Raw genomic sequence first — 16,500 nt, 5'->3', positions numbered from 1 at the left:
GCACTAATCCAGGGGGTGCCTGTGCAAAGCTTTACGCACACACCTGGAGGGATAACCTTCAGGATCAGTGGGCCATATCAGCTATATTGGCGTGACATTGGCGGAAGTTTAAGGGAGGTCTGCCTTTCTGGTACAATCATTTTTATTGAAAAAGTATAACATGACAAACTCACCCATGCAGGAGCATAATTCAATGAGCATACCGATCATATAACATTGATAGGTGGGAAGTCCACCTTTCAATCTCTTCCAGTCAGCCAGGCTACCAGAGTTGATGAGAAAGTAAAAAATTCTGTTCCAGTTTGTAGCTGGATAAAAAAAAAAAAAAAAAAAGAGCAATCGTGAAGGTTCTAGTTACCCAGAGGAGATGAGGATTTGGTTCACCTCTGTTCCTAGCAAAATTAAAAAATGAAAACCAGGTAATCTGTGCCCAGTGCTAAAGTTTAAAAAAAAAAAAAATTGACAAGCAGCACAGGAAGTTAGAGTCGTGCAAGATGGAAAATCTCCAATCAATTATATTATTCATAAATCTGGGAGACTGGATTCTCCTGTAGGTTTATCAGACACCTACTTGTCCCAATTCATCCTCAATTTCTCTACCAATTGAGTTCCTCCCTTTCGGTCTATACATCTCTCCCAGGGCATTCACAAAGGTCTTACTGTCTGCAATAGCGACAGGAATAATTCAGTAGAACTTACACAAGGGAATTTCCATCCTCTGATAGAGAAAGCCAAAAGGTACTTTGGGAGTTAAGTCTCTTCTAGCAGAACAGTGCCGGAGTATCCTTGGCTCTTCGTAACTGACCAATTATTCTCAGATGGAACTTTATCACATCAGACCCCAGCTAGAAAGGTTGGGGGACTCATTTCAAAGACCAATCTGCTTAAGGTCATGGGATGTTAAGCTTATGAGGAATAATATTGAATTTCTTGAACCGAGTAGTGTTCAAAGCATTTCTGTCATTCACTCCTTTTAGCAAGAGGAGCAAGATTTGTACTGTGCCTAATTAGCAGTGGAAGGGTAGAATTCTTAGGCTGTCAGTGGAGCATCCTGTATCAATATTTGCAAATGTACCATTTTGGCTTAGGAGGCTCTAGTGTCTCTCTCTCCTACTCTTAAGCATTGAATCACCACTGCCCCTTCCAGTGATGGCGGATTCGCTTTCTCATGGACAGTTTTGCCACCCAGCTCCAAGAGAGTACTTTTGATGGCATGGAAGTTGAGAGGCAGTGGCTACCAAGTCAAGTATGCTCAGTGCAGGTAGTCCCTACCTTGTGTCAAACCAGAGAGGTCTTCATGAATAAGATTTACCTAAGAATATGGGAAAATGATGCAGATCTCAAGCAGCAAAAGCCTGGAGTCCTTTATCACCTAAACCAGCCAAGGTTCCACAGTTCTTACAACTGGGGCTGAACAGGGGCCTAGGTTCAAATATGTTTAAAGCTCAAAGTTCAGCTTTGTCTGCACTTTCAGGGGTTTAAGGAGTCCTTAACCCTTAGTGATGCAATTCTTAAAAGGCTTGCATGAAGTTATAGGCCTCCCAGGAAACCATTGTTCCCTATGTGGAACTTGCTTATGGTCCCCATTTCTATCAAAGACTCATTTATCTCCTACAGAATTGACTACACTCTGCAAACCCTAAAGACCATATTTCTAGTTGCTACAACCTTGTAAAGAAGGATGTCAGAACTGCAGGCTTTGCACTCAAGGAGCCTCACTTAACATTATACCCGGACAGAACAGAATAGTCCTAAAACCCCAGACTGCTTTTATCCATGGGGTGTCTTTCTCCTTCCAATTTAACCAGGAAGTCAATTTCCCATCTTTCTTGGTTGAGTGGGGGAACCACATCCCCTGTAGGTTGAGCTAACACTGGTGACCTGCTTGGCAGCTACCCTTTCATTCAGGAAAGCTGAAATATGTACTTGGTTCCAGCATGGCTTAAGTCAGGGTCAGTCAGCATCAACACGTTCAGTCACCTCCTAGATTGTTAAGACAATTAAAAGAGCCTACTCTTCAAGGCCTTCCTGTTTTGGAGGTCTTAAGAGCACATTTAACTAGGGCAGTGCCAGCTCTGTGGACAGCTCAGTGCTGAGTGTCTCCTGAGGTTATTTGCAAGTCAGCGATATGGTCCTCCCAGGACACCTTCATTACACTTTTATAGGTGAACCCGGCTCGCGATGATTACAAAATTTTTCTTGCACCCTCCCGTATGGCGAGTTAGTCCCCATATGTATACTGCCATGATGCACCAGGAAAACGGAAAATTGTATACTTAACTTTCCGTAATTTTCCTTTCCTGGTGCATCTTCATGGCAGCATACATATGCCCGCCCAAATGGTGAGAGTTACAGAGAATGCTGTGAGCCGGGTCTGTCTTTGATTTATAGTTAACTAGTCCTATAAGGTTGTGGGGGCGGAGTCACAACCCATATGTATGCTGCCATGAAGATGCACCAGGAAAAGAAAATTACGGAAAGGTGAGTATAAAATTCTCCGTTTTGTTGTGGCCACTGAAATTAATTAACGTTCAATCACGAAGCGCGCCTAGCATTAACAAGCGTTTAGACGCGTTTACAAGTGTCAAGCATTTTTCTGCCAAAACTCTGCTGCTCCTGGAAGCACTGGTGGGTTTTTTTCTGCCTCTAAAAGCCGCTGCTACTAAATGCTGCTAAAAGCATCCGTGTGCATGGACACATAGGATAACATGCAGGGGGAGAGAAAAGAAACCGCCTGACACCCCTAGAATCAGCTGCAAAAATGCCCAGTAGCATGAGGCCTAAAAGCAGAAACGTGATATAAAATTGTTAAAGCATAACTCCACTTGTTGAGAAAAAAAAAAAAAAAAACATTCCCCTCTGGGTGATCTATGTAAACTGCAAGGATAACAACCTTTGTTGCAGACTCCTAACTTTTGTTATTCTGAAGAAATTCATGTGTGTTTGTCTGTGCCTGTGGGCTGAATGTGTCTAATGGGAGTGGTTTCATAATCATCATATCAGTCAGCTGTGGCAGCTGCAGGGCACTAAGGAGGAAAGCTGCTGGGCCTGCATCCCTTTAGATGTGATCCTATTGGGAATATCGCACCAAAAATGACTTATTTGTTGCAGGGGATGCCTGAAATCTGACTTGAATCCAAGGCAGACTTCGGGGAAAATCAGTGAGCCAATCACAAAAGCAGGAAATTATGTTTCTGGGGACTGGTCAGTACACATTTTGTGTACAGAACAACTCCATGTTGCCATATTGCACTACATTTATAGAAAATTACAGCGGCTGCAGATTAAAAAGGAAAGGTAATTTTGAATAACATTCAATTACAATATGACTTGTGTCACAATTGTACAGGCTATATTATTTTTTCTTTATTTGCTATTTTTTCCCCACGAAAGTAGAGTTACCCTTTAAGGTAAGCTGATTTTAGCATAGTTGCAAGGCTTCTTGAATAGTATTCACTGCTCATCAACATTTTTTTCTATGCTTTTACATGTAGATTTTCAGGCAGAACATTCTCATCTTTGTCATTATTACAGAATACCCAAGAGAAGCACGGTTTCAGAAATACTCACATTTTCCAATCCATCCTGCTCCAACCTGTAAAGAGACATGTTGACAGTTCAAATCTGCTTCATCTCTAACCCTTTTTTACAACACAACTCATGTAATAAGGATTTGCAACTTATTCCCCGTAATAGAACACAGAGATAGAAAAATGATTGCCAATACTGAGAGGTTGTGTTAGGCACAAAATAAACCAAGCTTATATTTTCAGTGCATGTTCCCTTGATCTTCACATGTCTTTTCCTACGACTCAAAACCATATGAGATAAGGCTAATTTTAAAGTGGAATTTTTAGTACCAAGCTTAAATCAGCTCTGAATCCTCTTCCAACTCCTATACTAATCTCTAGAAGGCAGATGCGTATACTTACCTATTCTCAGGGTGCTCCAGTCCTAGCATGTGATCCGCTCCCAGCTTCAGGGGAGAGTGACAGCCAATGGATGCCCTATTGAAACCCGGACACTGAACCCTACTGAACCCGGACACTGGGAAGATCATGTAACCAGACCAGATTGTCCTCACAATAGGTAAGCATCTTTCCATCTACTAGGTAGTCAGTATAGGAGTTAGAAGAGGGTGGAAGAATTTTAAAACTTAGCTAGCTCTAGCGTATATAACTATAGTGTCAGGTGTGAAAAAGTAGTAATTTAGAATATAGCAAAAACCTGAGGAGGGCAAGCTTGTGCCTCCTCGAAATAAACATTTTATAGCTAAATTACCCATAACTTTATGATCACCCACCAAATTGAGTAGACCCCCCTTTTGCCACCCAAACAGCCCTGACCCACTGCAGAATGGACTCCTTTAGACCTCTCTGAAGGTATGCTGGGGTATCTGGCACCAAGCCCACAGTGGCAGATCCCTTAATTACTGTAAGTTGCAAAGTGGGGACTAGTTTTTCCAGCATATCCAACAGATGCTCAATCGGATTTAGATCTGGAGAATTTGGAGCCAAAGTTAATACCTCAAATTCATTGTTATATTTCTAAAACCATTCTTAAACTATTTTTGCAATGTGGCAGGATGCATTATTCTGCTGAAAGAGGCCACTGCCATCGGGGAATACCATTTCAATGAAGGGGTGTACTTGGACAACAACAAGGCTTAAGTAGGTGATACAGGTCACAGTAAAAATCCACACGATGGAAGGACTCAAGTTTTCCCAGCAGAACATTGGCCAAAGCATTACACTGCCTTCTTCCCACACTGCATCCTGGTGCAAACTCGCATACATAGTTAGGTCCATATATATTTGAACACAGGCACAAGTTTATTTTTTTTTTCAGGTATTTACCATAATATTTAAGCTATAGTTATATAGTGGATATGGGCTGAAAGTGCACACTCTGGTTTAAATTGAGGGTATGTACATCCAAAAATGGAGGAAGGGTTTAGGAATTACCACTCTTAAGTATAGCCATCTCCCTTTAAGGGGCCAAAAGTAATTGGACAATTGAATCAAAAGCGGTTTCATGGCCAGGTGTGGGCTACTCCATTATTTCTTCATCAATTAAGCAGGTAAAGGGTCTGGAGTTGATTAAGTGTGATTTGCATTTGGAATCTATTGCCGTGAACCTACATCATGCATTCAAAGAAAAACTGTCCATGCAAGTGAAACAGGCCATTGTAAGGCTTCAAAAACTAAACAAATCCAGAGAGAGCAGCAACATTAGGAGTGGCCAAATCAACAGTTTGGTACATTCTGAGGAAAGAAAAACGCACTGGTGAACTCAGCAACATAAAAAGGCCTGGACGTCCACGGAAGACAACAGTGGTGGATGATCACATGATCCTCTCTATGGTAAAGAGAAACCCATTCACAACATCCAGACAACTGAAGGACACTCTCTCCAGGAGGTGGGCATATCATTGTCAAAGTCTAAAATCAAGAGAAGACTTCACGAGAACAAATACAGAGGGTTCACCACAAGGTGCAAACCATTCATGAGCTTGAAGAATTAAAAAAGTCAGATTAGACTTTGCCAAAAAACAAATCTAAAAAAGCCAGACCAGTTCTTGAAAATAATTCTTTGGACAGATGAAACGAAGATTAATTTGTACCAGAATGACGGGAAGAAAAAAAAAGTGTGGAGAAGGCTTACAACAGCTCACGATCAAAAGCACACGTCATCTGTAAAGCATGGTGGGGGCAGTGGGATGGCATGGGCATGCATGGCTTCCAGTGGCACTGGGCCATTGATGTTTATTGATTATGTGAAAGAAGCAGCCGGGTGAATTCTGCAGTGTTTAAAGATATAATGTCAGCCCAGATTCAGCCAAATGCAGCAAAGTCGATTGGACGGCACTTCACAGTACAGATGGACAATGATCCAAAACACACTGCAAAAGCAAACCAGGAGCTTTTGAAGGAACAGAAGTAGAATATTCTGCCATGCCCGAGTCAATCACCTGATCTCAACCCAATTGAGCATGCATTTCACTTTCTGAAGGCAAAACTAAAAGACCACAAACAACTGAAGACAGCTGCAGTTAGAGCCCGGCAAAGCATCAGAAAGGAGGAAAAACAATCTTTGGTAATGTCCATGGGTTTCAGACTTCAGGCAGTCATTGCCAGTAAAGGATTCTCCACAAAATATTAAAAATGAACATTTTATTCATGAATATATTCATTTGTCCAATTACATTTGAGCCCCTGAAAATGGGGGGGCTATGTATATAAAAATGGTTGCAGTTCCTAAAATTTGCACTTGATATTGATGTTCAACCCCTTGAATTAAAGCTAAAAGTCTGCACTTTATTTTAATTTTATTCTGGTGGCATGCAGAGCCAAATGTATGAAAATTGTGCCTGTGTTCAGATATATGGACCCAACTGTGTGTGTAATGTGTGTGTTTATATTTATATATATATTTATATATATATATATATATATATATATATATATATATATATATATATATATATAAACACTTTGCTACAATGTAAAAGTAGTGATGTACAGACTGTACAACAGTGTAAACTTTCTGAAACCTCAAAATAACTCAACACAGCCATTAAAGTCTAAACTGCTGGCAACAAAAGTGAGTACACCCCTAAGTGAAAATGTCCAAATTGGGCCCAAAATGTCAATATTTTGTGCGGCCACCATTCTTTTCCAGCACTGCCTTAACCCTCTTGGGCATGGAGTTCACCAGAGCTTCCCAGATTGCCACTGGAGTCCTCTTCCACTCCTCCATGACAACCATCACGGATCTGGTGGATGTCAGAGACCTTGCGCTCCTCCACCTTCCGTTTGAGGATGCCCCACAGATGCTCAATAGGGTTTAGGTCTGGAGACCTGCTTGGCCAGTCCATAACCTTTACCCTTAGCTTCTTTAGCAAGGCAGTGGTCGTCTTGGAGTTGTGTTAGGGGTCGTTATGTTGGAATACTGGCCTTCGGCCCTGTCTATGAAGGCAGGGGATCATGCTCTGCTTCAGTATGTCACAGTACATGTTGGCATTCATGGTTCCCTCAATGAACTGTAGCTCCCCAGTGCAGGCAGCACTCATGCAGCTCCAGACCATGACACTCCCACCACCATGCTTAACTGTAGGCAAGACACACTTCCAGTAATCCATGACCTTAGTCTGCTTGTCTTCAGCAAACTGTTTGCGGGCTTTCTTGTGCATCATCTTCCTTCTGGGATGACAGCCATGCAGACCAATTTGATGCAGTGTGCGGCGTATGGTCTGAGCACTAACAGGCTGACCCCCCACCCCTTCAACCTCTGCAGCAATGCTGGCAGCACTCATATGTCTATTTCCCAAAGACAACCTCTGGATAGGACGCGAAGCACGTGCACTCAACTCCTTTAGTCGACCATGGCGAGGCCTGTTCTGAGTGGAACCTGTCCTGTTAAACCACTGTATGGTCTTGGTCACCGTGCTGCAGCTCAGTTTCAGGGTCTTGCCAATCTTCTTATAGCCTAGGCCATCTTTACGTAGAGCAACAATTCTTTTTTTCAGATCCGCAGAGATCTTTGCCATGAGGCGCCATGTTGAACTTCCATTGACCAGTATGAGCGAGTTAGAGTGATAACACTAAATTTAACACCTGCTGCCCATTCACACCGGAGACCTTGTAACACCAACGAGTCAAATGACACCGGGGATGGAAAAGGGCTAATTTGGCCCAATTTGGACATTTTCATTTAGAGGTGTACTCACTTTTGTTGCCAGTGGTTTAGACATTAAATGGCTGTGTGTTGAGTTATTTTGAGGTGACAGCAAATTTACACTGTTATACAAGCTGTATACTCACTACTTTACATTGTAGCAAAGTAATTTCTTCAGTGTTTTCACATGAAAAGATATAATAAAATATTTACAAACATGTGAGGGGTGTACTCACTTTTGTGAGATACTGTACATACACACACACACACAGTTGTGCTCATAAGTTTATATACCCTGGCAGAATTTATGATTACTTGGCCATTTTTCAGAGAATATGAAAAACACAAAAACTTTTTTCACTCATGGCTAGTGTTTGGCTGAAGCCATTTATTATCAATCAACTGTTTACTCTTTTTAAATCATAATGACAACAGAAACTACCCAAATGACCCTGATCAAAAATTTACATACCCCAGTTCTTAATACCGTGTATTACCCCCTTTAACATCAATGACAGCTTGAAGTCTTTTGTGGCGTTTGTGGATGAGGCTCTTAATCTTCTCAGATGGTAAATCTGTCCATTCCTCTTGGCAAAAAGCCTCCAGTTCCTGTAAATTCTTGGGCTGTCTTGCATGAACTGCCCGTTTGAGATCTCCTCGGAGTGGCCCAATGATATTGAGGTCAGGAGACTGAGATGGCCACTCCAGAACCTTCACTTTAATCTGCTGTAGCCAACGACAGGTCAACTTGGCCTTGTGTTTTGGATCATTGTCATGTTGGCATGTCCAAGTACGACCAATGCACAGCTTCCTGGCTGATGAATGCAAAACATTCCTCCAGTATTTTTTGATAACATACTGCATTCATCTTGCCATCAATTTTGACCAAATTTCCTGTGCCTTTGTTGCTCATACATCCCCAAAACATCAGCGATCCACCTCCATGTTTCACAGTAGGAATGGTGTACCTTTCATCATAGGCCTGATGACTCCTCGCCAAATGAAGCGTTTATGGTTGAGATCAAAAAGCTCAATTTTGGCCTCATCACTCCAAATGACTTTGTGCCAGAAGGTTTGAGGCTTGTCTTGTGCGGTTTGGCGCATTGTAAACTGGATACTTTGTGGCATTTGCGTAGTAATGGCTTTCTTCTGGCAACTCAACCATGAAGCCAATCTTCCTTCAAGTGCCTCCTCATTGTGCATTTTGAAACAGCCACACCACATGTTTTCAGAGAGTCCTGTATTTCACCTGAAGTAATTTGCGGGTTTTTCTTTGCATCCCGAACAATTTTCCTGGCAGTTGTGGCTGAAATTTTAGTTGGTCTACCCGTGGTTTGGTTTCAAACAGAGCCCCTTATTTTTCACTTCTTGATTAGAGTTTGAACACTGCTGATTGGCATTCTCAATTCCTTGGATATCATTATATCCCTTTTCCGTTTTATACAGTTCAACTACCTTTTCCCGCAGCTCCTTTGACAATTCTTTCCCCTCAGAATCCAGAAACGTCAGTGCAGCACTGGATGAAAGATGCAAGGGTCTGTCAGGAGTCCAGAAACTCACTGACCTTTTATACACACACACTAATCACAAGCAAACAGATCACGATAGAATGGTTACCTTTAAGGGTACTTTCACACTGCCAGCATGTGGGCATCGATGTTAAAGCGCCGCTATTTTTAGCGGCACTTTACTGTTGTTTTTGTAGCAATTTTCGGTCGCTAGCGGGGCACTTTTAACCCCCGCTAACGGCTGAAAAAGGGTCAAAACCGCCGGCAAAACACCGCCGCCCATTGATTTCAATGGGCAGGGGCGCTTTAGGAGCTGTGTATTCACCGCCCCTACAGCGCTGCAAAGAATCTGCTTGCAGGACTTTTTTTTACGTCCTGCCAGCGCAGCGCCCCAGTGTGAAAGCCCTCGCAGCTGAGGCTTTTTTCATGTGCTTTACAGGTGCTATTTTTAGCGCTAACGCACCTGAAAAACACCTCCAGTGTGAAAGGGGCCATTCAAACTCCTTTTGTGTCAACTTGTGTGAATGTTATCAGGCCAAAATCACCAGGGTATGTAAACTTTTGATCAGGGTCATTTGGGTAGTTTCTGTTGTCATTATGATTTAAAAAGAGTAAACACAGTTGTTTGATAATAAATGGCTTCAGCCAAACACTAACCATGAGTGAAAGAAAAGTTTGTGTTAGCCTTCAAATGCTCTCAAAAAACGGCCAAGAAAGCATAAATTCTGCCAGGGTATCTAAACTTATGAGCACAACTGTGCATAAAATAAATATTGTGTAATATTGCCAGTACACATTCAAAGTCTGCTCAATTATTGTTCATTTTAATAGAGCAAAAACACAGAATAATGCATAGCTTTTCTTAAATTTCCAAAATACAAAAAATAATTGGTCTCTTGACAACTGAAGAAATTCTCACCTCGAACAAACTACCATTTTCCTGACAGCTTTCATGACAGAGCCACAACACCAGAGGAGCCACATACTCCGGCTTTAGAGCATCCACAAGATCTAAAATTAAACCAGACAGGCATGCTGAGTGCAAAAAATATGTTCTCATTCATGTCATACTAGGTTGCAATTGTCTAGCATGTCGATGTTTTGTGCCATTGTTTTACAATCTAGCCCAAGGCTTAAGTGGTACTGAAACAGATTTTATGAAAAACAAAGTAAAGATTGCTACAACCAGAGAGCACCCAAGTCTATTTAAAATGTCATATGGAAATACATTGTTTCTAAAATATTATCAGCAATTGCCCATTACATAAGATAATGTAACATTAGTAAGGATGCACTATTTTCCATCTATTGGGTTTAACACTAAGACTATGCCTGGTGCATTTTTGGCTTATTTATCAATGGTTTGTTTTCTGAATTTAGCTCTTGTGCTTTAATTTAGGACTGATATTCTACGATGCAAAGCAACGGGTTGGCAAAGGCAGCTAGACAAAGCTCAGAAGATGGTCAGTAAGAGCTTGGAAGCCTCTCAAACTCATGCACCTGAAAGCAAGCAGCATTTGGCCCTATTATTCGCTGGGGCTAGAACAGCAAAACCTTCCAAGCTGACTTTCATCTCATTTTTATGAATCAAAAAAAAAAATACAAAAAGTATGGTCATAGTCAGGAAGCAATTGCTACAAAGATTTCTCAATAGGACCTAGGATATGACATATGTGGAAACAGTCTTTTGAAGCCCAGAAAGACACATTTTAAATTGCTATGCAGTCTCTTTTCATCACATTCTGCACCGTTCACTGGAAAATGAGTGTATTTATTTTTATTTGTTTTTTTTTAACAGGACCTGGAAATTGTGTTCCTGCCATCCTTATTTTGTTCTACACATGTATGGGCTAGTTTGTATATCATGCTGGTTATTAAATTTCAAGAATGTGTACGTGAGTGAGCACTGTCCGTCTTGTTGCAAAAAAATATGAGTATAAGAGTGTCAATTGCAGCAGATAGATAGATTTCTGGTGTACAACAGGTCTTTACTTCCTGTGTTTTTCCTAAAATCAGGTACTGATGTTTCAAGTGTATATTGGCATATTTCAGGACACCGTCTCTACCCCCCCCCCCCCTTTGCCTTAGCCTTGTTTAGTAAAAAGAAAATGACATACCAATCTTATTAGGTATCTAGGTGCAAATTACCACTTTAAATATTAGGTTCATATATGCCTGAAAATATGTCTAAATCAATTAAATAGCCTGTCAAAAAAAAAAGTATGACACCAAAAAAAAAAAAATGAATAAAAAAAAGAAAGGAAAAGAAAGAAAGAGCAGTAGGCACATTGGGGTTGATTTACTAAAGGCAATTAGACCTTGCACTCTACAAGTGCAGTTGCATACACATCCAAAAAAATTTTTATATATGTATATATATATATATATATATATATATATATATATATATATATATATACATATATACATACATACATACATACATACACATACATACACATACATACACATACATACACACATTATAAACTAAATTTATTCATCAGTTTAGGCCGATATATATTCTACATATTTTTGGTAAAAAAAAAGAATTGTAATGGGCATATATTGATTGGTTTGCGCAAAAGTTATCGTGTCTACAAACTAGGGGATCGATTTAGGTACTTTTATTTTTTATTGTTTTTACTGGTTATGGCGACGATCTGCGATTTGCAGACATTTGGACTGACATTGCGGCGGACAAATCTGACTCCAAATTACACTTTTTGGGGACCAGTGACATTATTACATTGATCAGTGCTATAAAAATGATCAATGTAAAAATTACACTGTCAGGGAAGGGGTTAACACTAGGGGGCAATCAAGGGGTTAACTGTGTTCCCTCATCGTGTTCTAACCTTGGGGGGGGGGGGTGGGCTTACTGAAACATGACCACTGGGAGCAGCAGATCCCTGTCATAGTACTAGGCAGAACGAGGAAATGCCTTCTTTTCGTAAAAGCAGGATAGCGCGCCCACTATCCTGTTTTTATGAACTGACGTACGGGTACATCGGTTTGCGCAGGGGTGCCATTCTGCCAACATATAGTCCGTGTGAGCCTATTGACAAGTGGTTAATTATATTTCTGTTTATAGTTTGTACTGTTAGGGTAATGTGATCAAACTCTTATCTGATCTTGCATAGTATATATTCTGTGTGAATTTACAATAAAAAGAGTTGAGTTTCAGTGTGCACTTAAGCTAGTGTTTAGTATCTTGGGCAATATTAAGCTATAATACTTGGTTCCAGACTGGAGTAATCTATATCTTGACAGAGGCACCCAAGCTGGGTGCTAGACGGTTCTGTCATAGAAGTCAGCAGAGCTTCTGCTGGTTTACCAAGCTGTGGAGCAACTGGTCTTTTGTCAGTTGTAAGGGATGGTGGAGGTAGTATTGTAATGGGTGTAGGGAATGTTTTCTTAGCACAAATTATGTCTCATACTAATCGAGCAGCATCATTGGAATGACACAGGACACACGAGTGTTGCTGCTGATCTACACGGATCTTATGAACTTCAATTCAAATTTTGTTGTAACCCTTACTAGCTTTTGATGCACTGCCAATGGACAGCAAGATTATAGTAGGCAGGGCTCTGAAGTCAGATCCTTAGTAACCTAGTGAAACTAGTTTCAGAGAGGTACAGTAAGGTTATTTTTCTGGCTAACAAGACAACACCTGGAATCTTTGGTGGTCTGCTCCAAGGTATTATTATAAAAGTTTAAAATGGATGGCAATGACAAGTTTTTCAATTTTGTATTCAAACACTGGAAAACAAACAACTTTTAATCAGTTCAAATAATAATAATTTCCTTCTAGTATTCTTTATGCCACACATATTATTCTTTGCAAACACTAAGAACACGTCACAAGTCCTAGATCCAATGATTCAAAAAATACCTCACTGGGTATGGCTTCCTACGTGTGAATAAAACACAATTTGGAGGCTTTAATGAATTTTCATAGCAGAAACAGTTAGCAGCTTCCTGTTTTTCAGAATACAAATCCTGGCAAAGCAGGCACATATCTATTCTTGTCAGACAGAGGCTGAAATAAGCAATGTGAGCTCCATATCTGCTTTCACTCATCCTGCGCTGCTTAAAGATTTAGCTTGCCTTTGCTGGAGCTCATCTGTAGAGGTGTTTGTTTAAATATTTAGAGCCAAGCTGGTGCCTCCTGCTCCTACTATCTAGGTCACAAACTCTTGTCTTCAGAAAAACATTCAAAACTTGACTGGACACATTGCAGGCTCTTTCCATGTCTGTTTAGATCTTTTTCCCCCCAGTATGTTCACTCTACTGACCCATTTACCTTCAGGAAACTGCTCTGCCATTATAATGATGCAAATAGTTAAGAGGAAGGTTTTCAAGGAAAGCTAGGAGGAAACTTGATACTGTAAATTTAGTCACATCGAACAATTATAAGTTTACATTTTTTTTCTCTGTTCTTCAAGTGGTTCCCTGTATGGTTAACAAACTTAGAGCATATTATCTACTTTATAGTTGTTAGTGCTCCCAATCACTTAGAATATCTTAAAAATATTTACAAAAATGCTGCCTACTTTTTATTTACTTCCCTTGCTACCTACCTAGCCTTCATCTTCTATATAATATTACCCCCTTCATGGCGAAGGTAAAACAAATCCTAATGCCTGAACACAATTTTGCAGACATGTACAGTATAAGTATACATATCATTGCAACTACATAGTGTATCCAGGTGACTTGTATACAATTTTTCTCCTCTAGCAAGAATAAAAAAGAAAAAAGAAAAAAAAAAAAAAAAAAAAAAAAAAAAACACACAGGGGCGGGCTTTACAGTGACTGATCACTGTGATAGCCAATCAGAGGCTATCACAACGATCAGGTAATCAGAATTTGGGTCTCCGGGGTTCCCGATCATTAGTACAAGGCTAGGGCTCTTAATGAGAGCCAAGTTGCTGTGTGGGGCAAGTACCGTGCAGCACCCTCCCGACAAACAAATGCATGCCTAAATGCAGCCCTACAAAAAAAAAAAAGACCCACTTTTCTAAGATCGCATATATGTGTACAGTTAGCGGGAAGGGGTTAGAGCAGTAGTAAAGGCAGAAGGTTTATCTTAATGCATTCTATGCATTAGGATAAAAAGCCCTCTGTGTGCAGCAGCCCCCCCTAATACTTACCTGAGCCCATCTAGATCCAGCAATGCTGCAGGAGTGTCTCGGCTGCCCGAGACTCCTCTCCTCATTGGCTGAGACAGCAACGCGGGCCATTGGCTGCCGCTGCTGTCAAAGTCAGTCAGCCAATGAGGAGAGAAAGGGGGTGGTGCCAGGCTGCAGCGCGGCTCTGAGTCTGAATGGAATAAGTCCTTCAGTTTATAGTCCATATAAAATAATTATAACAATGTGATAGGTTGTGTAACCATAAAATGTCCATCCACAAATGGCAGCCTCTACAAGTGGATTAGAAGCAAAATCCAGCAGGAGCTACAGAGTATAAAAGAGAAGAGAGGCGCCTCCAAGTGTAGCAATATGATTACATTTAATGAAGGTACAACATTTAGCAACTCACATGGTTGAGGATTAAAAGAGGTACATCTAAGTATGCAGGCATCTGGGGTAAAGATGTCCACATAGACCATCCCCCGCACCGCTGGCTCTCACCGCTGACAGTCTGCAATCGTGACTGGGAAGACTACCCTGCAGTAGAGCGATGTGAAAGCGAGGCTTGAACCGCTCATGGAGTGCAGCATGGAAGGGACGATGTCGATGGCGGTGAGGAGGATGGTCTATGTGAACAGCTGTACCCCGGATGCCTGCATACTTAGATGTGCCTGTTTTAATCATCAACCATGTGAGTTGCTAAACGTTGTACCTTCATTAAATGTAAGCATAATGCTCCACTTAGAAGCGCCTCTTCTTTTTTATACTCAGTTGTGACATGACGATACTTGTATATGAAGACATCGCTTGTTTATCAAGTCAAAATTTAGCTTGTCTTGCAAAACGCTCTCAAAGTTTCTCTCAAACCAAGGTTTTACTGTACTAAAATTTGCATGTAATGTATGCTAGGTTTCATACAAAAGCATGACATTTAGATCACTCTACAGATAACGTTAGCGAATGTCAATACAAGGCAAGTGATTTCTACATGATTTGACATGATTACCTTGTGGCATGACAGTCTCAGTGAGTCGTGAACCGGCAGTGGGTGCAATTGCATTACAACGGACGTTGTACTTCACCCCTTCAAGAGCCAGGGTGTTGGAAAGACCCACCAACCCAAGTTTAGCAGCACTGTAGTTAGCTTGGCCAAAATTTCCATAAATTCCAGCTGCTGATGAGGTCATGATTATCCTAAAAATGTAAAAACATAAAATGCATTAACAAAAAAACAAAAAAAAAGTGTTTTCGTTTTGTAGAGCAGGTATTCTTTTGGTCAGCTTTGGGTTAGCATATTGGAGAAGCATTTCTATGCAAAAAATACAACATGCAGCAAACACCCAAACTGTGTTTCTACTTTATTTTTTATATTTCACAATAAACATTTAAATAGGCACATGAAAGGACAGGGTACATTAAAAGGGTGAGTTTCCAGCCTCAATAGTGCCCCTGGATTTCCACCGGTCTGGCAACTGACCTAAGTGAACACATTAAAACGTTCCTTCATTTGGGAATGCGACTGTAATTTTCACTGCATCATCATTTCAGAGGACTGTGGTGTAGCACTAATACCAATGCTGAAAGAGTATCGGAAACAAAAACTTTATGAAGCGTTAAACCTCAACCCTGGCACTTGGTCAGGGCTCTGAATCTGCCAAGAAGAAACTTGTTTTGCTTGTATGCTCTAACCATCAACTTGCAAGTGCAACAACCAAAAGAAAAAACAAAACTCCCGACACCCAAAGAATCTGTTCACTTGGCACTACATATGAAGATTAAATGAGATCAAGTGAGTTTGAGCAAGAACTGACATTCCAAATTCATATTAGGCCTACACCATCTGGTAAGTGCATTTGCTTGTTGAAGCAGGAAAAGAAGATGGAGCAAGAGAAATCTCATTAGTAAGTAATGCTGGAAGCTTTTTTTTTTTTTTTTTTTTTTAGGGGGGATGGTTGTCTCTTTTTACTATTACCAGTGGCTGCGATAACCACACGAGGGAGCACCATCTGAATAATAATTCGAATAAACTTTTATAATACAACACCAAGCTAAGAAACAAAAAAAGTAAGCTGACTGATAAAACTAGCTAACTCAGTGGTTAGTAAACCTGCCTTGGAGCACTGGGGTCCTCCAAACCAGGACATTACCGGCATAGAGTTTCAATGTGCTTCCTGTGCTT

The 16,500-nt window shown here is 40.7% G+C and overlaps 1 protein-coding gene across 1 annotated transcript in view; it reads right to left on the bottom strand.

Moving 5' to 3' along the window:
- HSD17B4 (hydroxysteroid 17-beta dehydrogenase 4) overlaps window positions 1-16,500 on the bottom strand; it is a 516,553-nt gene that overhangs the window by 340,633 nt on the left and 159,420 nt on the right. The window contains exons 8-10 of the mRNA XM_073624673.1: window positions 15,328-15,515; window positions 10,105-10,196; window positions 3,571-3,595 (exon numbers count right to left, since the gene is read on the bottom strand). Of these exons, the coding sequence (XP_073480774.1) occupies window positions 3,571-3,595; window positions 10,105-10,196; window positions 15,328-15,515 (305 nt within the window). The remainder of the gene's footprint in view (window positions 1-3,570; window positions 3,596-10,104; window positions 10,197-15,327; window positions 15,516-16,500) is intronic.

This window comes from Aquarana catesbeiana, linkage group LG01, assembly GCF_042186555.1.
Source record: "Aquarana catesbeiana isolate 2022-GZ linkage group LG01, ASM4218655v1, whole genome shotgun sequence".
Classification (NCBI taxonomy): domain Eukaryota; kingdom Metazoa; phylum Chordata; class Amphibia; order Anura; family Ranidae; genus Aquarana; species Aquarana catesbeiana.
Note: the sequence above shows the minus strand (reverse complement) of the source record. Positions and strands in the feature narration are given on the sequence as shown.